At 48.2% G+C, this 26,956-nt stretch overlaps 1 protein-coding gene across 4 annotated transcripts in view; it reads right to left on the bottom strand.

The window, feature by feature from the left end:
- LOC140395297 (very low-density lipoprotein receptor-like) overlaps positions 1-26,956 on the bottom strand; it is a 129,307-nt gene that overhangs the window by 96,894 nt on the left and 5,457 nt on the right. For all 4 annotated transcript variants that reach the window (XM_072482893.1, XM_072482891.1, XM_072482890.1 and 1 more), the window contains exon 3: positions 2,090-2,209. In XM_072482893.1, the coding sequence (XP_072338994.1) occupies positions 2,090-2,209 (120 nt within the window). The remainder of the gene's footprint in view (positions 1-2,089; positions 2,210-26,956) is intronic.

Raw genomic sequence — 26,956 nt, forward strand, 5'->3', positions numbered from 1 at the left:
AGGAGATTTGTGACTTTTGTGACTCCAGATGGTATATACCAATTCAAAGTTATGCCATTTGGCATGAAAATCGCACCAGCCACATTTCAACGGTTAACTAACAAATTTGTTTCAGGATTACCCAATTGTGGTAATTTTCAGCCAAACATGGACAGAACATTTAAAACATCTGATGGAGTTATTCGATCTACTTCAGGAGGCGGGTTTGGTGATAAACCTAGCCTAAAGTGAATTTGGAAAGGCCCAAGTCACTTTTCATGGCCATACAATCGGACAGGGTCGAATGGTCACACGGGATGTGAAACCAACAGTTATTGAGGAGTTTTCAATACCCTCAAGACAAAGGGAAATAATGCGATTTCTTGGCATGAGTGGATTTGATCAAACATTTGTGCAAACGTTTTGTAGCATGATTGCTCCACTCATAGACTTGCTGAAGAAACGTAAAAAATTCCAGTGGACAGCGGGGTTTCAATAGGCATTTGACTGCCTGAAAGCTGTGATAACCAATGCTCATGTGTTGGAGAATTACAAGGGACTCTGAGATCAGATTGAACTAAAGTACTTGACTTTAAAGAGAAATGCCGAGGCGTAGAGAAATGGATGGATCGTGCAGAGACCTTCTTGTTCAAAGAGACTGTCAATCTCAGGGACAGTTTAGCACAGGGCTAAATCGCTGGCTTTGAAAGCAGAACAAGGCAGGCCAGCAGCACGGTTCAATTCCCGTACCAGCATCCCCGAACAGGCGCCGGAATGTGGCGACTAGGGGCTTTTCACAGTAACTTCATTTGGAGCCTACTTGTGACAATAAACGATTTTCATTTCATTTTCAATCGAGAAGGATTTCAGTTGGAGGGAGAAAAACAACAACAAAAAATGTATTATATTATACCTGTTTGCTGGTGTTGTTTTTTGAAATGAAAAAGTATATTTACTGTGTGCATTTCTTAAAGGATATTGAAAAGGTGAAAAGGGGCTGGTTTAGCACACTGGGCTAAATCGTTGGCTTTTAAAGTAGACCAAGGCAGGCCAGCAGCACGGTTCAATTCCCGTACCAGCCTCCCTGAACAGGTGCCGGAATGTGGCGACTAGGGGCTTTTCACAGTAACTTCATTTGAAGCCTACTTGTGACAATAAGCGATTTTCATTTTCATTTCATGAAACCATTTTGAAGTTGATGGTTTATTTTATTTTCTTGGGGGTGAGGTGTCATGTGAGGGTACCTTTAAGAAATGGGTGTTTATAAATGGGTGTGTATATAAATATCTGTAGTGAGAGTACTTTTAAGAAATGGGTGTTTACTACTGCAGTGATGTCAGAGAGTGGGTGTAACTGGGCTGTCTGTCAGCTTTTTTACTTTCGTTTTAGGCTGTTTGCTGCAGGGTGTGCTTTAGTTTCATTTTCAGTGTTGGAGCTGAAGCCAGACCAAGCAGGTGTGCTGCTGTTCTCTCTGCCATCAAAAGACTATCACTTGATCATTTGGTGAATTCAGAATTATAAATGTTTTCAGTAGTGACTTTAACCTGATGTGCTTCTGGTTAAGACGAATGGATGTTAAAAGGAAAGCTCAAATCATTACTTAGTGTTGTATTTTTTGGGGGTTGTATTTGAATTGATGGCTGCTAAGATGTTCACTATGTTTTAAAAAGGTTAACTGTAGTTCATAGAATAAACATTGTTTTGCTTTAAAAATTACTTTTCCATTTCTGCTGTACCACACCTGTAGAGTGGGCCATGTGCTCCCCATACCACAATCTATTAAAAGTTATGGGTCAGGTGAACTCCATGATACACTTTGGGGTTCTCTAATCCCTGGCCCATTACATTGGACTGTGGGAGGGAACCAGAGCTCCCGAAGGAAACCCACGCAGACACGGGGAGAAAGTGCAAACTCCACATAGACAGTCACCCTAGGCTGGAATTTAACCCGGATCCCAGGTGCGGAGGCAGCAGTGCTGACCACTGTGCCGCCATCTTTATGTGGTAACACTCACCCAACATAATCTTAATTGTTCTTCTGCCCTCAAAAGGTAAACTTCATGTACCACTTATAGCTAGAATACTTTTAATCAGCTGTAGGTAAACTCACCTTCACAAATGAAATGATTTATCAGGTCCAATCCAGTTGGACAAGCACACTCATAACCCAAAGGCAGATCCCAGCAATAATCAGAGCACTTCCCATTTGCCTCCAAACACTCATTTCGATCTGCCAAACAAAACATTTGAGAAATATTAGGCAGAGTATGTAATGCAATCCAGTGAACCTGTCCTTTATTGGGGGACGCAGTGAAGAGGTCAGTATCTCTGTACTCTACTGGCTGTATGTTTACATCTGAAACATTTGACATTTTGTATCAGTCCAAATAATCCACACAGTAACAACAGTGCAACAGGGGTTGAGGAGATATTCTTTGATCTCCGGCCTCGAGTCCAATGGCTCCTATCTGTAACCAAACACAGAAGACGTCAAGCCACGGTGGACTGTTTGAGCTACGCTCAGTGCTCTCTCCATCACCCAAATTGCCACCTCTCAGCCAGCCTGCCAACATCACTCACACACTCCCAATCCCCTTTCAGCACACTGGCAACATCAGAACTCTCATCCATGTTTGGAATCAATCCCTGGCTTCACTTCACAACATCTGAGTGACCCCTCTTGCTTCTGTTGCACACATAAAGGCCCGACCGCTCTTTCCTACCATTCACTCTGTGCCCATCATCACTCGGTCACTGTGCCTGTCCTTTCAGGGACTCAATGTCCAGTTTTGATTGTAACTTCCACTCCCTCCATTCCCACCAACCTTTCCTCCGCTCAATATCTTGCTGGATAAATTCGAGTAGTTGTTATTAATGTCTTTTGTCTTCTTCCGGGTGCGGCGATGACCAGCTAAGTCGCACGTTTCGGCAGCTCCCGGTGGAACGGACTTTTGGGCTCTTAATAAGAGCCCCAACGGCAATTTTAACGGCTAAAAGCACTGTACGGTAAACCAGAAGGGAATCCCCCCTGGATACGGATGGAAAAAGGAGAGGAAAGTGGCCGGATTGCGGTGGATCCTTTAGAGCAGCGGCAAGGAAGGCAAGCAAAAACCAAGATGGCGTCGGAAGCTGGCAGTTTAATATGGGGCCCTGAACAACACGGGTTTTTGAAACGCTGCGTGGAAGAGCTTAAAAAGGAGATGAAGAAGGAGCTGTTGGCCCCGATATTACAGGCGATTGAAGGGCTAAAAGATGAGCAAAAGACCCAGGAGCGGGAGCTTCGGGTCGTGAAGGCAAAGGCTGCCGAGAACGAGGACGATATACAGAGCCTGGTGGTGAAGATGGAGATGCACGAGGCACACCATAAACGATGTGTGGAAAGGCTGGAGGTGCTGGAGAATAATGCGAGGAGGAAGAATTTAAGGATTCTTGGTCTTCCTGAAGGTACAGAAGGGGCGGACGTCGGGGCATATGTGAGCACGATGCTGCACTCGTTGATGGGATCGGAGGCCCCGACGGGTCCGCTGGAGGTGGAGGGAGCCTATCGAGTTATGGCGCGAAGACCGAGGGCTGGAGAAATTCCTCGAGCCATAGTGGTGAGATTCCTCCGTTTTAAGGACAGAGAGATGGTCCTAAGATGGGCAAAGAAAACTCGGAGCAGTAGATGGGAGAACGCGGTGATCCACGTATATCAAGACTGGAGTGCGGAGGTGGCGAGAAGGAGGGCGAGCTTTAATCGGGCCAAGGCGGTGCTTCATAAAAAGATCAAATTTGGAATGCTGCAGCCGGCAAGACTGTGGGTCACATATCAAGGGAAGCACCACTACTTTGAAACGGCGGATGAGGCGTGGACATTTATTGTTGAAGAGAAATTGGAATGAGTGGGTTATTAAAAAAGAACGTTCGAGACAAAGTGGTGGGGCGAATATGGGGGGCAAAGAGGGGAGAGATGATTTTTATGTTGTTAATCCTGCGACCCGGTAACTCTTCTCTCTTCCACAGGTTGTGGGGGAGGGAGGAAGGGAGGTGGAGGAGTTGGGGGCGTTGGCCATTGGGGGCGGGGCTTTGTTCCCACGCTATGATAATTATGGCGGGAATAGGGAAGCAGGAAGGAGGGGGTGTCGCACGGTGCGAGACGAGGTCACGGGGGGAAGCAGAGGTCGGCCAGAGTTTGCTGACTTCGGCGAGCAACATGGGGGGTGTAACTACGCTCGTGGGGGATCTAGCGGGGGGGATCTACTGGGTTGCTGCTGCTGGGGAGAAGGGGGAGCTGGTATGGGGTGGGGTGGGCAGGGCGGGGGGGGCACCGCCTGGGGGGGACACAGCTGCGTGGGAACCGGGTGAGGAGCTGGGTAAAAGGGGATGGCTAATCAACAAGGGGGGGGGGGGGGGGTAAAGAGCCCCCCAACCTGGCTGATCACGTGGAATGTGAGAGGGCTGAACGGGCCGATAAAGAGGGCACGGGTACTCGCACACCTAAAGAAACTTAAGGCAGATGTGGTTATGTTACAGGAGACGCATTTGAAACTGATAGACCAGGTTAGACTACGCAAAGGATGGGTGGAGCAGGTGTTTTATTCGGTGCTAGATGTGAAAAACAGGGGGGTGGCTATATTAGTGGGGAAGCGGGTAATGTTTGAGGCAAAGACCATAGTGGCGGATAGTGGGGGCAGATACGTGATGGTGAGTGTCAAATTACAGGGGGAGGCGGTGGTCTTAGTCAACGTATATGCCCCAAACTGGGATGATGCCAACTTTATGAGGCGCATGTTAGGATGTATCCTGGACCTAGAGGTGGGTGGAGGTGGAGATTTTAACACGGTGCTGGAACCAGGGCTGGACAGATCGAGGTCCAGGACTGGAAGGAGGCCGGCAGCAGCCAAGGTGCTTAAAGACTTTATGGAGCAGATGGGAGGAGTAGACCCATGGAGATTTAGTAGACCTAGGAGTAAGGAGTTTTCGTTTTTCTCCTATGTCCACAAAGTTTATTCGCGAATAGACTTTTTTGTTTTGGGAAGGCGCTGATCCCGAAGGTGAGGGGGACGGAGTATACGGCCATAGCTATTTCGGATCACGCTCCACATTGGGTGGACTTGGAGATAGGGGAGGAAAAAGAACGGCGTCCACCGTTGGACATGGGACTAATGTCGGATGAGGGGGTGTGTCTAAGGGTGAGGGGGTGTATTGAAAAGTACTTGGAACTCAATGATAATGGGGAGGTCCAGGAGGGAGTGGTCTGGGAGCCGCTGAAGGCAGTGGTTAGAGGGGAGCTGATATCAATCAGGGCACATAAAGGAAAGCAGGAGAGTAGGGAGCGGGAGCGGTTGCTGCAAGAATTTCTGAGGGTGGACAGGCAATATGCGGAGGCACCGGAGGAGGGACTGTACAGGGAAAGGCAAAGGCTACACGTAGAATTTGATTTGCTGACTACGGGTACTGCAGAGGCACAGTGGAGGAAGGCACAGGGTGTACAATACGAATATGGGGAGAAGGCGAGCAGGTTGCTGGCCCACCAACTGAGGAAAAGGGGGAAGTTGCGAGGGAAATAGGGGGAGTGAGGGATGAGGAGGGAGAGATGGAGCGGGGAGCGGAGAGAGTGAATGGAGTGTTCAAGGCATTCTATGAAAGGTTATATGAAGCTCAGCCCCCGGATGGGACGGAGAATGATGTGTTTTCTGGACCAGCTGGAATTTCCTAAGGTGGAGGAGCAGGAGAGGGTGGGACTGGGAGCACAGATCGAAATGGAGGAAGTAGTGAAAGGAATTAGGAGCATGCAGGCGGGGAAGGCTCCGGGACCGGATGGATTCCCAGTTGAATTTCACAGGAAATACGTGGACTTGCTCGCCCCGCTACTGATGAGAACCTTTAATGAGGCGAGGGAAAGGGGACAGCTGCTCCCGACTATGTCAGAGGCAACGATATCGCTTCTCCTAAAGAAAGAAAAAGACCCGCTGCAATGCGGGTCCTATAGGCCTATTTCCCTCCTGAATGTAGACGCTAAGATTCTGGCCAAGGTAATGGCAATGAGGATATAGAGGATTGTGTCCCGGGGGTGGTCCATGAGGACCAAACTGGGTTTGTGAAGGGGAGGCAGCTGAATACGAATATACGGAGGCTGCTAGGGGTAATGATGATGGCCCCCACCAGAGGGGGAAGCGGAGATAGTGGTGGCGATGGATACCGAGAAAGCATTTGATAGAGTGGAGTGGAATTATTTGTGGGAGGTGTTGAGGAGATTTGGCTTTGGAGATGAGTATATTAGATGGGTACAGCTGCTGTATAGGGCCCCGATGGCGAGCGTGGTCACGAATGGACGGGGGTCTGCATATTTTCGGCTCCATAGAGGGACGAGGCAGGGATGTCCTCTGTCCCCATTATTGTTTGCACTGGCGATTGAGCCCCTGGCAATAGCACTGAGGGGTTCCAGGAAGTGGAGGGGAGTACTCAGGGGAGGAGAAGAACACCGGGTATTTCTGTATGCGGACGATTTGTTGTTGTATGTGGCGGACCCGGCGGAGGTGATGCCAGAGATAATGCGGATACTTGGGGAGTTTGGAGAATTTTCAGGATATAAACTGAACATGGGGAAAAGTGAGTTGTTTGTGGTGCATCCAGGGGGGCAGAGCAGAGAAATAGAGGACTTACCCCTGAGGAAGGTAACAAGGGACTTTCGCTACTTGGGGATCCAGATAGCCAAGAATTGGGGTACATTGCATAGGTTAAATTTAACGCGGTTGGTGGAACAGATGGAGGAGGACTTCAAGAGATGGGACATGGTATCCCTGTCACTGGCAGGGAGGGTGCAGGCGGTTAAAATGGTGGTCCTCCCGAGGTTCCTTTTTGTGTTTCAGTGCCTCCCAGTGGTGGTCACGAAGGCTTTTTTCAAAAGGATTGAGAAGAATATCATGAGTTTTGTGTGGGCCGGGAAGACCCCGAGAGTGAGGAGGGGATTTCTGCAGCGTAGTAGGGATAGGGGGGGCTGGCACTACCGAGCCTAAGTGAGTACTACTGGGCCGCCAATGTCATGTAAGTGGATGGGAGAAGAGGAGGGAGCGGCGTGGAAGAGATTGGAGAGGGCGTCCTGCAGGGGGACTAGCCTACAAGCTATGGTGACGGCGTCGTTGCCGTTCTCACCGAAGAAACACACCACAAGCCCGGTGGTGGTGGCTACTCTGAAAATCTGGGGGCAGTGGAGACGGCATAGGGGTAAGACGGGAGCCTCGGTGTGGTCCCCGATAAGAAATAACCATAGGTTTGCTCCGGGGAGAATGGATGGGGGATTTGGAACATGGCAAAGAGCAGGAGTAACACAATTGAGAGATCTGTTTGTAGATGGGACGTTTGCAAGTCTGGGAGCGCTGACCGAAAAATATGGGTTGCCCCAAGGGAATGCATTCAGGTATATGCAACTGAGGGCTTTTGCGAGGCAACAGGTGAGGGAATTCCCGCAGCTCCCGACGCAGGAGGTGCAGGACAGAGTGATCTCAAAGACATGGGTGGGGGACGGTAAGGTATCAGACATATATAGGGAAATGAGGGACGAGGGGGAGATTATGGTAGATGAGCTGTAAGGGAAATGGGAAGAGGAGCTGGGGGAGGAGATTGAGGAGGGGCTGTGGGCTGATGCCCTAAGTAGGGTAAACTCATCGTCCTCGTGTGCCAGGCTAAGCCTGATACAATTTAAGGTGTTACACAGGGCGCATATGACTGGAGCACGGCTCAGTAAATTTTTTGGAGTAGAGGATAGGTGTGCGAGATGCTCGAGAAGCCCAGCGAATCACACCCATATGTTCTGGTCATGTCCGGCACTACAGGGGTATTGGGTGGGGGTGACAAAGGTGCTTTCGAAGGTGGTGGGGGTCCAGGTCGAACCAAGCTGGGGGTTGGCTATATTCGGGGTTGCAGAGGAGCCGGGAGTGCAGGAGGCGAAAGAGGCTGATGTTTTGGCCTTTGCGTCCCTAGTAGCCCGGCGCAGGATACTGTTGATGTGGAAGGAAGCCAAGCCCCCGGGTGTGGAGACCTGGATAAATGACATGGCAGGGTTTATAAAGTTGGAACGGATTAAGTTCGTCCTAAGGGGATCGGCTCAAGGGTTTACCAGGCGGTGGCAACCGTTCGTCGAATACCTCACAGAAAGATAGAGGGAATGGAAAAGAAGAAGACAGCAGCAGCAACCCGGGGGGGGGGGCAGAAGGACTCTCAGGGATGTTAGTGTATATGTATAATATGTATAGGTTGTTGTTATAGGTAATTGTATATTGGACTGCTAAATTGTATTTTTGGAGAGTATTTATCTGGGACAAGGCAGTTGCCATTTAGTTTTGTTTTTTAATTTTGATGTTGTTTATATATTATTTATTTCTTGCTTAAAACTGGCCATTGTTATTATATTGTTATATTACTGTGTGAAGGATACACAATGTACTGTCATGGTTGGCCAAAAATTTTGAATAAAATATATTTTAAAAAAAAATTAATGTCTTTTGTACCATTTAGACATATGTTGAGATAAATAAGGATCAATGTTAACCCTGCTCATCCCTTGGAAATGGAGCAAATGACTCGTTAAATTAGCTCATGGCATTTAGATATAGCTCTTCTGGCTAAAGGGATCAAAGGATATTGGGGGGAGGCGGGATCAGGGCATTGAACTTGATGATCAGCCGGGATCGTAATGAATGTCGGAGCAGGCTCGAAGGGCCGAATGGCCTCATCCTGCTTCTATTTTCCATGTATGTTTCTATGTATATTACCCATGCCAAGCCAGGGTTTCCAATCTTAAATCACAGTTCCAAGCAGGCAAGAGGGAAACACATGGGGAGTCAACAGTGTTCTTTCTTTTTATAAAAAAGTAAATTTAGAGTACCCAATTATTTATTTTCCAATTAAGGGGCAATTTAGCATGGCCAATCCACATACCCTACACATCTTTGGGCTGTGGGGGTGAAACCCATGCAGACACGAGGAGAATGTGCAAACTCCACGCGGACAGTGACCCAGGGCCGGGATTCGATCCCAGATCCTCAGCGCATTAGGTGGCAGTGCTAACCACTGTGCCACGTGTCGCCCCCAGTGTTCTTTCTTAAATACGTATATTAGTTTTGATTCTGTCATTAGGTTCCAACCTGCAATATGAACTGACGGCTTGTCTGATTGTGACCTCTCCATTAGCAGGAGATGGAGCAGGGATGAAGAAAAGGCACCAAAAAGGTGAACAAATTATATGCTGTAAAACTTATTTTGGACGGGGCTCATAAGGTGCTGGGTTTCCTCCCCTCTCTAACCAATAACCTGACAGAATGGCCTCCTGCTGCCCAACATCCCACTCTTGCCCAGGCTGGCTGTGCAGATGAGGACCAAGTTAAAATTTCCTGAGTTTCACACCCACATGATTCTCACCCAGAGTTAGAAATCAGGCAGGTGGCGTACCCAACTATGCAATATACTTTAGGGCGTGGGAAGTCCTGAAGCTAGTGATTACTCCAGGATCACATTCACAAGCTCTGTCGTCACGGTAGTTGACATCAGCTGTCTCCAGTTGCTGTGTGCCGAGATAAAGCTGCTGAGCACAAGCTATTTTTATTTGTTCACGGGACGTGCTCATCACTGGGTAGGCCAACATTTATTGCCCGTCCCTAATCGTCCTTGAGAAAGTGGCGGTGAGCTGCCTTGTTGAACCACTGCAGTGCATGTGGTGTAGGTGCATGTGGTGTTAGGGAGGGAGTGACAGGATTTTGACCCAGTGACAAGTGAAGGAACGACAAAATATTTCCAAGTCAGGATGGTGAGTGATTTGGAGGGGAACTTCCAGGTGGTGATGTTCCCATGCATCCTTGACCTACTACTAGATGGCAGAAAGTCGTGAGTTTGGATGGTGCCAAGGAGCCTTAGTGAGTTCCTGCATCTTGTAGGTGGTACACACACGGCTGCTACTGTGCATCGGTGTTGGAGGGAGTGAATATTTGTGAATAGGTTGATGATCAAGTGGGGCTGTTTTGTCTAGGATGGTGTCAAGCTTCTGGAATGTTGTTGGAGCAATCCAGGCAAGTGGAAAATATTCCATCACCCCCCTGATTTGTGTCTTGTGGACAGGCTCTGGGCAGTCAGGAGGCGAGATACTTGTTTCAGGATTTCTAGTCTCTGACCTGCTCTTGCAGCCACAGCATTTATATAGCTACTCCAATGGGAGAACAGAATGACCTCTGTCAAAGATGCAGCAGTAATGATACACCATGATCTCGTTGAATAGTGGAGCAGGCTTGAGGGGCTGAATGGCCTACTTCTGTTCCCCCGTACAAACTGATCCATCCAAAGAACAGTCTAAGTGCAAATTAACCCATACCCAAAGTCTGTATCAGAGCACCGAGTTATTCACTGCACAGCTATGTTGAGTCATAAACAGTTTTCTAAGTTCATTTCACAAGTGCTTTCTTTAGTGAAGTGAAGTCATAGAGGGGATCTTCCAATTGTGCAGTGCTCAAAATTAGAGGATATAAAATAAAAGATAGTTACCAATCCAGTAGAATTTAGGAGAAACATCTTTGCCACAATGTGGTCAAATCTAGAACTTGCTGCCCTATGGAGTGATTGAGGTGAACAGCAGGGATAGCTTAAAGAGGAATCTTAATAAGTACATTGAGCGATATAGGAGTCTACAGGAACAGGAAATGCAGCCTTTTGCACCTGTTCCACAATGAGATTATGGCTAATCCGTATTTTAATTCTATCCACCTGCCTTGACTTCATACCCCTGAGCCAGCAAAGGTTTAATAATTTCATTTTATTAGTTGCGTTAGCCTTCTGATGAGAGTTTTCTTCACAAAACGGATGGTGGAAGTGTGGAAGGGTTTTTAAACTTCTCTTCTGAGCAGCCTTGGCTGTTGATCTTGAGGTTCTGTCCCCTTGTTCTAGTCTCTCTCATCAGCAAAGAAAACACTCTCTCTCTACTTGACCAGTTCCTTTCAAAATTCGAAAAAAAATCTCAGTCAAATCATCTTTGAGCCTTCTACAGCCTTGCCTCAAAAATCTAACCTTTGGAACCCTGGTGAATCATCCCTGCATTCCTTCCCAAGACTAATATATATCCCAAGATGTGGCAGCATGGTGGCATAGTGATTAGCACTGCTGCCTCACAGCGCAAGGATAGGGCGGGGTAGTGGGCCTAGGTAGGGTGCTCATTCAGAAGGTTGGTGCAGACTCGATGGGCTGAATGGCCTCCCTGCACTGTAGGAATCCTATGGTTCCCATCCTATCCTATGGTGCCTAGAACTCTCCACAGAACTTCAGATGTGGTCTCACTAGTGCTTTGTACAGCTGTAGAAAAATCTCCTCCACTTTATAATCCAGTCTTCAAGTTAAACATTATATCCCATGAGCTATTTTGATTTTCTTTCCTGACCACTACATCTTAGTGACATGTGCACATGAACATACAAAATAGGAGCAGCAGTAGACCATTCGGCCCCTCACCTCGAGCCTATTCCACCATTCAATAGAATCACGGTTGATCTGTTTGTGTTTAGAATTCCAAATTCCTACCTAACCCCCAATGATTCCCCTGCATAACAAGAATCTATCTACTTCCACCTTAAAAATATTCAGTGACCCTGCCTCCACTGTCTTCTGGGGCAGAATTCCAAACTCGCATAACCTTCCGAAAATAATTCTCCTCATTTCTGTCCTATATGGGCGACCCTAAATTTCCCAACCTCTAGTTCCCAGTTTTGCAACATTTAAATTCTTACATCCAACCTTTTCTCGTCCAAGAGGAGGACGCCTCACTTACTCAAGTTGAAATCCATTTGCCACAGTTTGTCCGTTCATTTAATCTATCAATGTCTCTTTGTACCTTAATGTTCCTACCTACTCTACACTGTAGCACAATCTAGGTCATCAGCAAACATGGATATATTGTTTTAGTCATTAATAAATAAAATCAATAAGTGAGGCCCCAGCGCAAATTCTTATGGTACTTTGATCCAATTTGAATACACACCCATCATCCATACTGTCTCTTTTGCTACCAAATCGGTCAACAAATTTGTCCTCATTTCCATCTCTTCTAAAGAACTTCTTCTGGAAGTTCCTTTAAACTACATCCATAGATGTTCCCTGTCTATTGTTTTAGTAACTTCCTCAAACAATTCAGTTTGTTCGACATGACTAACTTTTAAAAATGAATATTGGGTCGCTATAATCAGCTCAAATGTATCTAACTGCTAAGTCACTCTGTCCTTAACTACAAACTCAAATAACCTTATCAGAACAACTGTTAGACTAATAAGTCTCATCGTTTGCTTCTTCTCTCGCTCACCTTTATTGAATAATGAGTTACATTTGCTTTGATAGAGAAAACAGAGTCAGTATCAATGAGTTATTTTCAGGTTGGCAAACTGTAACTAGTGGAGTGCTGCAGGGATTAGTGCTGGGGCCTCAACTATTTACGATCTATATCAATGGCTATAATGGAGGGACCGACAAAACTGTAGCCAAATTTGCTGATGATACAAAGATAGGTGGGAAAGCAGGTTGTGAGGAAGAGAGAAAGAGTCTGCAAAGGGATATAGATAGGTTAAGTGAGTGGATAAACATTTGGCAGAAGAAGCATAAAGCTGGAAAATGTGAGGTTGTCCACTTTGGCCTTTGGCAGGAAGAATAGAAATTCAGAATATTATTTAAATAGAGAGAGGTTGCAGGATGTTGCAGTACAGAGAGGCGTCCTTGATGTGAGTCACAAAGTTAGCATGCAGATACAGTAAGTATTTTGCAAGGCAAATAGAAAGTTGAGCTTTATCGCAAGATAACGAAGCATAAAAGTAGGGAGGCTTTGCTACAACAAGGAATTTGTGAGGCCAGAATTGGAGCACTGCACAGTTTTGGTCTCCTTACTCAAGGAAGAATATACTTGCATTGGAAGCATGTCAGAGAGGGTTCACTGGGCTGATTCCCGGGATGAAGAGGTTGTCTTATGATGATTATGATGATAATAATAATATCGCTTATTGTCACAAGTAGGCTTCAATGAAGTTACTGTGAAAAGCCCCTAGTCGCCACATTCCTTCTGCCTGTTCGGGGAGGCTGGTACGGGAATCAAAAGGATTCTCGTGACACAGCGAGGAAAAATATGTTGGAACTCGCCGTGTCGATGTCACCCTCCCATTGCCAACAGAGCACTTAATGTAGTTCACTGAAGAATAAAGGGATTAAGGGTTATTGTGTTCGGGCCGGAAAGTGGAGCCGAGTCCACGAAAGATCAGCCATGATCTCATTGAATGGCAGAGCAGGCTCGAGGGGCCAGATGGCCTACTCCTGCTCCTAGTTCTTATGTTCTTATTGTTGGTGAATTCAAGAAGCACAAGCAGGAGATGTGGGACGACCTGTCCAAAGCGATTGAGGTAACAGTAGCTCCTCTTCGCGGGGCGATGGAAAGGGTAGAGCAACGACTGGAGTCGCAGGTTGTGGCGATTCAGGAGGTGGATAGGACAGTCTTGGGTCACAGCGACCAGAGTGTCTCTTTAGAGGCAGAGATAACAATGCTATAGGAGGCCCACACAGTTTTGGTCAGGGTGGATGACCAGGAGAAACGATCCAGGCGTCAAAATCCAAGAATAGTTGGACTACTGGAGAGAATCGAAGATACAAGCACCAGTGAATACATGGCAAAGATGTTTGGGAATCTGGTCAGGGAGGGAGGTTTCATGAAACCTCCCCCGAGGTGGATCGAGTCCACCGGTCTCTGCGCCACAAGCCGAGGATGTGCCACGGGCGGTAATCGTTTGTTGGATAAATATTTGGAGAAGGAGCAAATCCTGGAAGTGGGCGAAGACCATCCGAGACTGCAGCTGGGAGGGTCGCTCCATAGGAATCTACCAGGACATTGAGGCCGACTGCGCCAAACGTTGAGTGGGTTTTAACAAGGCCTAAGCGGCACACTTTAGGAGCAAAGTCCAATCTGGGATGCTGTACCTGGCGAAACTATTGGTCAGAGAACATTATTTTAATACGCTGGAGGAGGCGAGTGACTTTGTGAGAATGAATGGTCTGGGGGAGAATTAAAGGCGATGATGGACAGTTCTGGTTTTATTTTTATTTGAATATTTGGGAGTTTTAAATGTTTATGTGTTGGTTCTTTTTGTTTTGGGGTTTATTTTGAGGTCTGCGTTTTTCTCCTAACGGAGATTTGGGATACTGGGCACCATCAAGGTGGGGGTAAGTGTTTGTTCTTCCTAGTTTGCACTAGTTTGGATGGGGGAGTGGGGTTTGGGGTGAAGTGGGCCTTTTTGGTTGGGTTTGTTTTGTTTTCCAAGTGGGGGTCACCATGCTAGCAGGGATGCTAGTAAATGGGAGCAGTGTGAGGGAGGGAGCTGAAGTTTGCGGGGGGGGGGGGGGGGGGGGGGGGTTGGTTGGGTTTTCATTGTTCGGGGAGAGGGTGCTTTTAGGGGTTGGCTGGGCAGGCTGATTGTTCGAAGGGAAGAAGAGAGGGGAGGGGGGTGTTGCTTAGGTAGCCGAGAATCATAGAATTTACAGTGCAGAAGGAGGCCATTTGGCCCATCGAGAAGGGGGGGTTGCAGAGTGGGGGGTGCTGCTCTGATGCAGGTTTCTTTGTGGTTAGATTTAGGAAGGGTCGGTGATGGCGGCCACATTGGGTGGGCCCAAAATGGAGGCAGGCCTGGATTTGGCTGGATCGCCTCACAAAGTGGATATGGCAGATCCTATTGAGGGGGTTCAGAAACCCGCTGTCAGGATGATTACATGGAATGTGAGGGGGTTAAGTGGTATGGTCAAAAGATCCCGGGTGTTTGTATATTTGATGAGCTTTAAAAATCAATTTAATCTTCTTGCAGGAGACGTATTTGAGGGTTGGGGATCAGACGAAGCTAAGGAAGAAACGGGTGGAATAGGCGTTCCATTCCAACTTTGATTCAAAGTCGAGAAGGGTTGTGATCTTGTTTAACAAGGAGGGTGACCTTTACAGCAGTCAGTAAGGTGCTCGATCCTCTGGGAGTGATTTGCGATGGCGAGTGGGATCTTGGCGGGGGTGCTGGTAGTCTTAGGCAACATTTACGCTCCGAATTGGGATGACATGGATTTTAGTCAGAAGGTGTTGGTGGCTATCCCAGACCTAGACTCTCAGCAGTTGATCACGGGGAGGGGTGGACCCGTGGAGGTTTGGTCATCTGGGAAAGAGGGAGATTTCCTAGTCTCCTATATGCATCTTGTGTACTCCCGAATAGACATTTTTGTGGTGAGGAAATCGGTACACCCGGGGGTTGTGGGGGCGGAGTAAACTCAGATAGTGATATTGGATCATGCACCACATTATGTAGGTGTGAAGCTAGAGACAGGTCAAGCCCAACGGTCCCCCATGGTGGTTAGATACAGTGCTCCTGGCAGACAAGGAGTTCTGTGAAAACAGGGCCTTTTCCATAGGGAACTATATAGAGTTCAAGGAGAATGGGGAAGATTTGAAGGTGGTGATCAGAGAGGAGGTAATTTAATACAAGTCCCACAGGGACAAGGTTGGGAAGGAGGACAATCAGAAGTTGGTCGACTCAATTTTTGAAAAGGTTCAGCAGTACTCCACAGCCCCGACAAAAGAGCTGTTAGCGGAAAGAGGTCGCAGATGGAATTCGATTTGGTATCGACTGGGAAGGCTGTGAACTAACTGCATCGCTCACGGGGAGCATTCTATGAGAATGGAGAGAAGCCAGCTCACAAGCTGAGACGACAGGCAGTCGCACAAGAGATAGAACAAAAGAACAAAGAAAGGTACAGCACACGAAAAGGCCCTTCGGCCTTCCAAGCCTGCATGCTGCCCGTCTAAACTAACATCTTCTACACTTCTGGGGTCCGTGTCTCTCTATTCCCATCCTATTCATGTATTTGTTAAGATGCCCCTTAAACGTCACTATCGTCCCTGCTTCCACCATCTCCTCCGGCAGCAAGTTCCAGGCACCCACTACCCTCTGTGTAAAACACTTGCCTCGTACATCTCCTCTGAACCCTGCCCCTCGCACCTGAAACCTATGCCCCCTAGTTATTGACTCCTTTACCCTGGGAAAAAGTCTCTGACTATCCACTCTATCTTAGCCCCTCATAATTTTGTAGACCTATTTTGTACATATCCCAGGTTAAGGACATGGTTGGGGGTGGGGGTGGGGATGGGGGGTGGTGGTGGATGGAGAAGCTGGTGATGACCCCGTCAAAATTAGTGGTGCATTTTATCGGGGGCTGTGTAGGTCGGAGCCCATGTCAGAGGACTCAGCTGAAACAACTTTTAGATGGGCTGGACTTCCCGGAGGTGGAGAGGGGGAAAGGGGTTGGAGGCGCTGTTGGGGCTGGAGGAAGTAATCGAGTGTATCAGTTCCATGCAATCGGATCAGAAGGCTTCCTGGTGGAATTTTAAAAGCAGTTTGCAGCATCGCTAACACCACATTTATTGGGGATGTACAATGACTCTCTTCACGGGGGGGAATTGCCGCCCACATTGATGCAGGCGCCGATCTTCCTGATCCCGAATAAGGAAAACGATCCGGTGGAATATGGGTCTTATAGGCCTATTTCCTTCCTGAACACCGATGTAAAGGTGTTAGCTAAGGTCTTGGCGAAGCATCTGGAGGGTTCTTTGCCGGAATGGTGAGGACCAGATTGGTTTTGTTCTAGGGGCAACAGTTGTCGGCCAATATCAGCGACTCTTGAATGTGGTCATGTCCCCATATGGGGGAAGGTGCCTGAAGTAATCATTTCTATGGATGCAGAAAAGGCTTTTGATTGGGTGAAGTGGAGGTACCTCTTTCAGGCACTGGGACAATTTGGGTTTGGGCCAACGTTTATCTCCTGGGTGAGATTGTATCCACTGCTCCCAGGGCGAATATCAGGACTAATGCGGTGAGCTCAGAATATTGGGATGTCTGTTGTCTCCATTGTTGTTTGCGGCAGCAATTGAACCTTGGCCTTTGCACATAGGTCATCGAATGAATGGAGAGGTATTGAGAGAGTGGGTAGAGAGCATAGGGTGTCCCTTTATGCAGACGACCTGTTGTTGTATGCCTTAGACCCTCTTATGTATGGGGAAGATAATGGGGTTGATGAGAAAGTCTCAGGGTACAAACTTAATGTGATCAAAAGCGAAGTATTTCCAGTAAACCCCCTGGGTAAGAGAGCAGATTTGGAAAAGCTACCGTTTAAGCTGGCCGACGAAATTCAGATATCTAGGGATTCAGGTGGCTCAAGATTGGGCCTTGCTGCACAAAATGAACTCGGCCAGTCTGGTGGAGAGGGTGAAAGGGGACTTGAAGAGGCGGGATGCTATCCCACTTTCCTTGGTGGGAAGAATACAGATAATCAAAAGGAACATTTTGCCGAGATTCACATTTTATGTTCCAGTCCCTCCCGATTTTCCTCCCAAAATCTATTTTTGTTAGGGTGGACAAGTTAATCTCGGCATTTTTGTGGGCAGGAAGGATCCAGTGAGCCTTTCTGCGGAGGGGACGGTGTTTGGGAGGGCTGGCATTGCCAAATTTAATGTTCTAGTATTGGGCGGCGAATATTGAGAAGGTGCGACGCTGGTGGGGGGAGCCGGGGTCGGGGTGGGGGCTAATGGAAGAGATCATTTGTATTGGGTAGTGTTTAAATGGTATTGGTCACTGTCCCTCTCCCATTTCCCACAGCCAAATTCACAACTAACCCAGTAGTAGTGGCATCCCTTAAAATCTGGAATCAGTTTAGGCGGCATTTTGGATTGGGGGGGCATGTCAGTATTGTCGGCAATCTGCGGAAAAAATAGATTAGCACCGTCTGGGATAGCTACAACCTACAGGATTTGGAAAAGGGAGGGGGTCGAGAGGTTTTTAGGGATGTTTGTGGAGGGTAGGTTCACGGGACTGGAGGAGTTAAGGAAAAATACCAACTCCCAAGGGGGAGTGAGTTTAGATATATGCAGGTGTGGGACTTTTTCGGAAAGAACTTTCTTCGTTCCCCCGATTGTCGAGTCACACATTGGTGATAGGTTGTTATCATCCGACGAGCAGGGGGAAGGCAGGATCTCAGAAATATATGGGTAGTTGTTGGAGGTGGGGAAGGTTCCATTAGAAGAGATAACGAGGAAGTGGGAAGAAGAATTGAGCTTGACTGGAGGGAGGGGCCTGAAGTGAGATATTGTATAGGGTAAACTACTTCCTCTTGCACCAGACTGAGCCTGAAACAATTTAAACTTGTCCATAGGGTGCACATGACTAAAGCGTGCAAAAGTGGGTTCTTCCCCGATGTGGAGGATAGGTGTGAGAGGTGTTTAAGGGGGCCAGCGAACCATTGCACATGTTCTGGTCCTACCCAAAATTGGTTGCGTTCTGGGCATCGATCTTTGAGACCACGTCTATGATTGTGGGGGTGAAGTTGGAGTCATGCCCATTGATGCCGATTTTTGGGATGTCGGATTTGCCAGTGCTTCTAGCGGGAAAGAGGGCCGATGTCTTGGCCTTCGCTTCTGATTGCCCAGTGACGAATCCTGCTTAAATGGAGGTCAGTGGTGCCGCCTAGGGCACCAACCTGGTTGGGGGACGTGGCCGAATTTTTGAGGCTAGGAAAAATCAAATATGCCCCTAGTAGGTTGGGAGAAGGGCTTTACTCAAGGTGGAAGCCATTCCTTGCTGTCTTTAAAGATCTGCTTGTTGACAGCAATTGAGGTTTAGGGGGGGGGGGGGGGGGGGGGGGGGGGGGAGGAGAGGAGAAAGAGGTAGGTTGGGGGCTGGGGATTCCAGGATTATAATAGATAGCTTGCGAAAACAAAAAATGAAAAACTATTTGTAATATATCCAAGTGTTTTTTTATATGTTTGTGGAATTGTTTTTCATTGTTTGGAACAAAATATATATATTTTAAAAAGAATTTGGTTTGGAAAGTTTTTCTCGTTATGTGAACAGAAAAGATCGGTGAAGGCAAATACGAAACAGGGAAATTTATAATGGGGCAGCAATGTGGCACAGTGGTTAGCACTGAGACCCGGGTTCAATTGCGGCCTCGTTGACTTGTGTGGAGATTGCACTTTCTCCCTGTGTCTGCGAGGGTTTCCACTGGGTGGATTGACCATGCTAAAATGTCCCTTAGTGTCCAAAACGTTGGGTGGGGGTGCTGGGTTACGGGGCTAGGTTGGAGGTGACGGCTTAAGTGGAGTGCTCTTTTCAAGGAGCCGAATGGCCTCCTTCTGCATTATAAATTCTATGATTCAAAGAAATGGATGACCAACTAAAAACATACGTTGGTTCTGTCTTCACAAATGAGGACACAGATAAGTTACCAGAAATGTTGGAGAACACAGGGTTTAGTAAGAGGGAGGAAATCAGTATTAGTAGGGAAATGGTGTTGGGCCTGATAACCTACATCCCAGAGTATTGAAGGAAGTGACTCTAGAAATAGTGGATGTATTGGTGGCCACCTTCCAAGATTTTATAGACTCTGGGACAGTTCCTACAGATTGGAGTGTAGCTAATGTAACCCTACTATTTAAAAAGGGAATTAGAGAGAGAAAAAAGGGAATTAGAGAGAGAAAAAATAGAATTATAGACCAGTCAGCCTGATGTCAGGAGTAGGGAAAAAAGTTGGGAGTCCATTATAAAAGATTTAATAGCAGAACACTTGGAAAAGAACAGTGGACTTCCGGGTGCGGCGATGACCAGCTGAGTCGCACGTTTCGGCAGCTCCCGGTGAAACGGACTTTTGGGCTCTTGATAGGAGCCCCAACGGCAATTTTGACGGCTATTAACACTGTGCGGTAAACCAGAAGGGAATCCCCCCTGGATACGGATGAAAAAAGGAGGAGAAAGTGGCCGGATTGCAGTGGATCCTTTAGAACAGCGGCAAGGAAGGCAAGCAAAAACCAAGATGGCGTCGGAAGGTGGCAGTTTAACATGGGGCCCTGAACAACAAGAGTTCTTGAAATGCTGTGTGGAAGAGCTCAAAAAGGAAATGAAGAAAGAGCTGTTGGCCCCGATACTACAGGCGATCGAAGGGCTAAAGGAGGAACAAAAGACCCAGGAGCGGGAGCTTCGGGTCGTGAAGGCAAAGGCAGCCGAGAATGAGGACGACATACAGGGCCTGGTGGTGAAGACGGAGACGCATGAGGCACATCAGAAACGATGTGTGGAAAGGTTGGAGGCACTGGAGAACAACGCAAGGAGGAACAACCTGAGGATTCTTGGTCTTCCTGAAGGTGCGGAGGGAGCGGACGTCGGGGCATATGTGAGCACGATGCTGCACTCGTTAATGGGAGCGGAGGCCCCGGCGGGTCCGTTGGAGGTGGAGGGAGCATACCGAGTGATGGCGCGAGGACCGAGAGCAGGAGAAATTCCCAGAGCCATAGTGGTGAGATTCCTCCGTTTTAAGGATAGAGAAATGGTCCTTAGATGGGCAAAGAAAACTCGGAGCAGTAAATGGGAGAACGCGGTGATCCGCGTTTATCAAGACTGGAGTGCGGAGGTGGCGAGAAGGAGGGCGAGCTTTAATCGGGCCAAGGCGGTGCTTCATAAAAAGAAGATAAAATTTGGAATGCTGCAACCGGCAAGACTGTGGGTCACATATCGAGGGAGGCACCACTACTTTGAGACGGCGGATGAAGCGTGAAATTTTATTGTGGAAGAAAAACTGGAATGAGCGGGTTATTAAAAAGAACGTTTGAACAAAGTGGTGGGGCGAATGTGGGGGGCGAAGAGGGGGGTTAAAAAGGGGGGAAAGGGGAGTTTTATGTACTAATCCTGCGATGTGGTAACTTTTCTCTCTTCCACAGGTGGTGATGGGGGGAGGAGGGGAGGTGGAGGAGATGGGGCGTTGGCCATTGGGGGCGGGGCCAAGGGAGAAGCGCGGGCTTGGTTCCCGCGCTATGATAATCATGGCGGGAATAGAGAAGCAGGAAGGAGGGGGCGTCGCACGGTGCGAGCCGAGGTCACGGGGGGAAGCCGAGGTCGGCCAGAGTTTGCTGACTTCTGGGAGCAACATGGGGGGAGCAATTACGCTAGCGGGGGATCTAGCGGGGGAATTACTGGGTTGCTGCTGCTGGGGAGAGGGGGGAGCTGGTATGGGAGGGGATGGGCGGGGGGGCACCGCCTGGGGGAGATACAGCTGCGTGGGAACCGGGTGAGGAGCTGGAAAAAGGGGATGGCTAATCGACAAGGGGGGGGGGGGGGGTAGGAAGCCCCCCAACCCGGCTGATCACGTGGAACGTGAGAGGGCTGAACGGGCCGATAAAGAGGGCACGGGTACTCGCACACCTTAAGAAACTTAAGGCAAATGTGGTTATGTTACAGGAAACGCACCTGAAACTGATAGACCAGGTTAGGCTACGCAAAGGATGGGTGGGGCAGGTGTTCCATTCGGGGCTAGATGCGAAAAACAGGGGGGTGGCTATATTAGTGGGGAAGCGGGTAATGTTCGAGGCAAAGACTATAGTGGCGGATAACGGGGGCAGATACGTGATGGTGAGTGGCAAACTACAGGGGGAGACGGTGGTTTTGGTAAACGTATATGCCCCGAACTGGGATGATGCCAATTTTATGAGGCGGATGCTAGGACGCATTCCGGACCTAGAGATGGGAAAGCTGATAATGGGGGGAGATTTTAATACGGTGTTGGAACCAGGGCTGGATAGGTCGAAGTCCAGGACTGGAAGGAGGCCGGCAGCAGCCAAGGTACTTAAAGATTTTATGGAGCAGATGGGAGGTGTAGACCCGTGGAGATTTAGCAGACCTAGGAGTAAGGAGTTCTCGTTTTTCTCCTATGTCCATAAAGTCTACTCGCGAATAGACTTTTTTGTGCTGGGAAGGGCGTTGATCCCGAAGGTGAGGGGAACGGAGTATACGGTTATAGCCATTTCGGATCACGCTCCACACTGGGTAGACTTGGGATAGGGGAGGAAACAGGAGGGCGCCCACCCTGGAGAATGGACATGGGACTAATGGCAGATGAGGGGGTGTGTCTAAGGGTGAGGGGGTGCATTGAAAAGTACTTGGAACTCAATGATAATGGGGAGGTCCAGGTGGGAGTGGTCTGGGAGGCGTTGAAGGCGGTGGTTAGAGGGGAGCTGATATCAATAAGGGCACATAAAGGGAAGCAGAGAGTAAGGAACGGGAGCGGTTGCTGCAAGAACTTTTGAGGGTGGCCAGACAATATGCGGAAGCACCGGAGGAGGGACTGTACAGGAAAAGGCAAAGGCTACATGTAGAATTTGACTTGCTGACTACGGGCACTGCAGAGGCACAATGGAGGAAGGCACAGGGTGTACAGTACGAATATGGGGAGATGGCGAGCAGGTTGCTGGCACACCAATTGAGGAAAAGGGGAGCAGCGAGGGAAATAGGGGGAGTGAGGGATGAGGAAGGAGAGATGGAGCGGGGAGCGGAGAGAGTGAATGGAGTGTTCAAGACATTTTATAAAAAATTATATGAAGCTCAACCCCCGGATGGGAGGGAGAGAATGATGGGCTTCTTGGATCGGCTGGAATTTCCCAAGGTGGAAGAGCAGGAAAGGGTGGGACTGGGAGCACAGATCGAGGTAGAAGAAGTGGTGAAAGGAATTAGGAGCATGCAGGCGGGAAAGATCCTGGCCAAGGTAATGGCAATGAGAATAGAGGAATGTGTCCCGGGGGTGGTCCACAAGGACCAAACTGGGTTTGTGAAGGGGAGACAGCTGAACACGAATATACGGAGGCTGTTAGGGGTAATGATGATGGCCCCACCAGAGGGGGAAACGGAGATAGTAGTGGCGATGGATGCCGAGAAAGCATTTGATAGAGTGGAGTGGGATTATTTGTGGGAGGTGTTGAGGAGATTTGGTTTTGGAGAGGGGTATGTTAGATGGGTGCAGCTGTTGTATAGGGCCCCGATGGCGAGCGTGGTCACGAATGGACGGGGATCTGCATATTTTCGGCTCCATAGAGGGACAAGGCAGGGATGCCCTCTGTCCCCATTATTGTTTGCACTGGCGATTGAGCCCCTGGCGATAGCGTTGAGGGGTTCCAAGAAGTGGAGGGGAGTACTTAGAGGAGGAGAAGAACACCGGGTATCTTTGTATGCGGACGATTTGCTATTATACGTGGCAGACCCGGCGGAGGGGATGCCAGAAATAATGCGGATACTTGGGGAGTTTGGGGATTTTTCAGGGTATAAATTGAACATGGGGAAAAGTGAGTTGTTTGTGGTGCATCCAGGGGAGCAGAGTAGAGAAATAGAGGGCCTACTGTTGAGGAAGGTAACAAGGGACTTTCATTACCTGGGGATCCAGATAGCCAAGAATTGGGGCACATTGCATAGGTTAAATTTAACGCGGTTGGTGGAACAAATGGAGGAGGATTTCAAGAGATGGGATATGGTATCCCTGTCACTGGCAGGGGAGGGTGCAGGCGGTTAAGATGGTGATCCTCCCGAGATTCCTCTTTGTGTTTCAGTGCCTCCCGGTGGTGATCACGAAGGCTTTTTTTAAAAGGATTGAAAAGAGCATCATGGGTTTTGTGTGGGCCGGGAAGACCCCGAGAGTGAGGAAGGGATTCTTACAGCGTAGCAGGGATAGGGGGGGGCTGGCACTACCGAGCCTAAGTGAGTATTATTGGGCCGCTAATATTTCAATGGTGAGTAAGCGGATGGGAGAGGAGGAGGGAGCGGCGTGGAAGAGATTAGAGAAGGCGTCCTGTAGGGGGACTAGCCTACAGGCTATGGTGACAGCCCCATTGCCGTTCTCACCGAGGAACTACACCACAAGCCCGGTGGTGGTGGCTACAATGAAGATTTGGGGACAGTGGAGACGGCATAGGGGAAAGACTGGAGCCTTGGGGGGGTCCCCGATAAGAAACAACCATAGGTTTGCCCCGGGGGGAATGGATGGGGGATATGGAATGTGGCAAAGAGCAGGAATAACGCAATTGAAAGATCTGTTTGTGGATGGGAAGTTCGCGAGTCTGGGAGCGCTGACCGAGAAATATGGGTTGCCCCAAGGGAATGCATTCAGGTATATGCAACTGAGGGCTTTTGCGAGGCAACAGGTGAGGGAATTCCCGCAGCTCCCGACACAAGAGGTGCAGGACAGAGTGATCTCAAAGACATAGGTGGGGGATGGTAAGGTGTCAGATATATATAGGGAAATGAGGGACGAAGGGGAGACTATGGTAGATGAACTAAAAGGGAAATGGGAAGAAGAGCTGGGGGAGGAGATCGAGGAGGGGCTGTGGGCAGATGCCCTAAGCAGGGTAAACTCGTTGTCCTCGTGTGCCAGGCTAAGCCGGATTCAGTTTTAAGGTATTACACAGGGCGCATATGACTGGAGCACGGCTCAGTAAATTTTTGGGGGTGGAGGATAGGTGTGCGAGGTGCTCGAGAAGCCCAGCGAATCATACCCATATGTTTTGGTCATGCCCGGCACTACAGGGGTTTTGGATGGGGGTGACAAAGGTGCTTTCAAAAGTAGTGGGGGTCCGGGTCGAACCAAGCTGGGGGTTGGCTATATTTGGGGTTGCACAAGAGCCGGGAGTGCAGGAGGCGAGAGAGGCCGATGTTTTGGCCTTTGCGTCCCTAGTAGCCCGGCGCAGGATATTGTTAATGTGGAAAGAAGCCAAGCCCCGGGGGTGGAGACCTGGATAAATGACATGGCAGGGTTTATAAAGCTAGAGCGGATTAAGTTCGTTCTAAGGGGGTCGGCTCAAGGGTTCACCAGGCGGTGGCAACCGTTCGTCGAATACCTCGCAGAAAGATAGATGGAATGGAAAAAAGAAGGCAGCAGCAGCAGCCCAGGATCGGGGGGTGGGGGAGGGAAGAGGAGGAACCAGAAGGACTCTCAGGGTTGTTAATATATACAGTATAATATGTATAGGTTGTTGCTACAGATAATTATATATTGGACTGTTAAATTATATTTTTGGAGAGTGTTACTTGTGATAAGGCAGTTGCCAATTAGGGTTAGTTTTCATTTTTGTTATTTATTCATTTTTTGTTTGTTTATAAAATAGGTCATTGTTATTTGTGTTGTTATAATATTGTGTAAAGGATGCACAATGTACTGTGTTGGTTGACCAAAAATTTTCAATAAAATATTTATAAAAACAAAAGGAAAAGAACAGTGGCAGAATTGGACAGAATCAGCATGGATTTACAAAAGGGAAATCATGTTTGACAAATTTACTGGAATTGTTTGAGGATGGGTGGCACGGTAGCACAGTGGTTAGCACTGCTTCTTCACAGCGCCAGGGACCCAGGTTCAATTCCAGCCTTGGTTGGCTGTGTGTCGTTTGCACTTTCTCCCCATGTCTGCATGAGTTTGCTCCGGGTGCTCTGGTTTTCTCCCGCAGTCCAAAGATTAGATGAGGCAATGGGGATATGGTGGGGCGGAGTGGGTCTAGACAGGGTGCTCTGTCAGAGGGTCAATGTAGACTCGATGGGCCAAATGATCTCCTTCTGTAGGGATTCTATGAATCTGTGTAACTAGTAGAGTGATGTGATTCATTTGGACTTTCAGAAGGCTTTCGACAAGTCCCACCCAAGAGCATGTAAAATTAAAGCACATGGGATTGGGGGAAGCCTATTGAGATGGACAGAAAACTGGTTGGCAGACAGGAAACAAAAAGGATGAAACAGGTCTTTTTCCAAATGCAGGCAGTGACTCATGGGGTACCCACAGGGATCAGTGCTAGGACCCCAGTTATTCAAAATACATATTAATGATTTAGATGGGGAAACTAAATGTAAAACCTTCAAATGTGCAGATTATACAAAGCTGGGTGGGAGTATGAGCTTTGAGGAGAATACATAGATGCTTCAGTGTGATTTGGACAAGTTGAATGAGTAGGCAAATGCATTATAATGTAGGTTATCCAGTTTGATAGAAAATCAGGAAGGCAGATTATCTGAATGGCTATAGATTGAGAGAGGGGAATGTGCAACTAAACCTGGGTGTCCTTGTACACCAGTCGCTAAAAGTAAGCATGCAGGTGCAGCAGGCAGTGAAGGCAGCAAATGGTATACTGGTCGGCGTAGCGAGAAGATTCAAGTACAGGAGCAGGGATGTCTTGCTGCAATTATATACTGCCTTGGTGAGGCCACACCTGGAATATTGTTTCTCCTTATATGAGGAAGGATGTTCTTGCTATAGAGGGAGTTCAGCAAAGGTTTACCAGGCTGATTCCTGGGATGGCAGGACTGATGTATGAGGAGAAATTAGGATTATTAGGAAATTAGTCGATTATGATTGTATTCGCTGGAGTTTAGAAAGAATGATGGGGATCTTGGGCAGCATGGTGTTGCAGTGGTTAGCACTGCTGCCTCACGGCACCGAGGTCGCAGGTTCGATCCCGGCACTGGGTCACTGTCTGTGTGGAATTTACACATTCTTCCTGTGTTTGCGTGGGTTTCGCTCCCACAACTCAAAGCTGTGCAGGGTAGGTGGATTGGCCACACTCAATTGCCCAAAATGAATTGAGCACTCTAAATTTAAAACAAAAATAATTTTAAAAAAGAATAAGGGGGATCTCATAGAGACTATAAAATTCTAATAGGACTCGACAGGGTAGATGTTCCCAATGGCAGGGGAATCCAGAAACAGGGGTCACAGTCTAAGGATACGGGATAGATCATTTAGGACCTAGATGCAGAAAGTGGTGAGCCTGTGGAACGCAACACCACAGAAAGCAGTTGAGGCCAAAACACTATGTTTTCAAGAAGGAGTTAGATATAGCTCTTGGGTCATACGGGATCGAAAGATACGAGGGGAAAACGGGCAACAGGTTACGGAGTTGGATGATCAGCTATGTTCATAATGAATGGCAACGCAGGCTCGAAGGGCCGAATGGCCTCCTTCTGCTCCTATTCTCAATGCGTTTATGAATTCTCATCCCCAGAGAGCAATGGAGGCCAGGTTTATGAATATATTCATGTCTCAGTTTGACCGATTTTTGATTTGATGTGGAGATTTTTGACTGACAAGGGAGTCAAGGGTTATGGGGCACAAG

This window comes from Scyliorhinus torazame, chromosome 18 (genome assembly GCF_047496885.1).
Source record: "Scyliorhinus torazame isolate Kashiwa2021f chromosome 18, sScyTor2.1, whole genome shotgun sequence".
In the NCBI taxonomy this organism is placed as follows: Eukaryota; Metazoa; Chordata; class Chondrichthyes; order Carcharhiniformes; family Scyliorhinidae; genus Scyliorhinus; species Scyliorhinus torazame.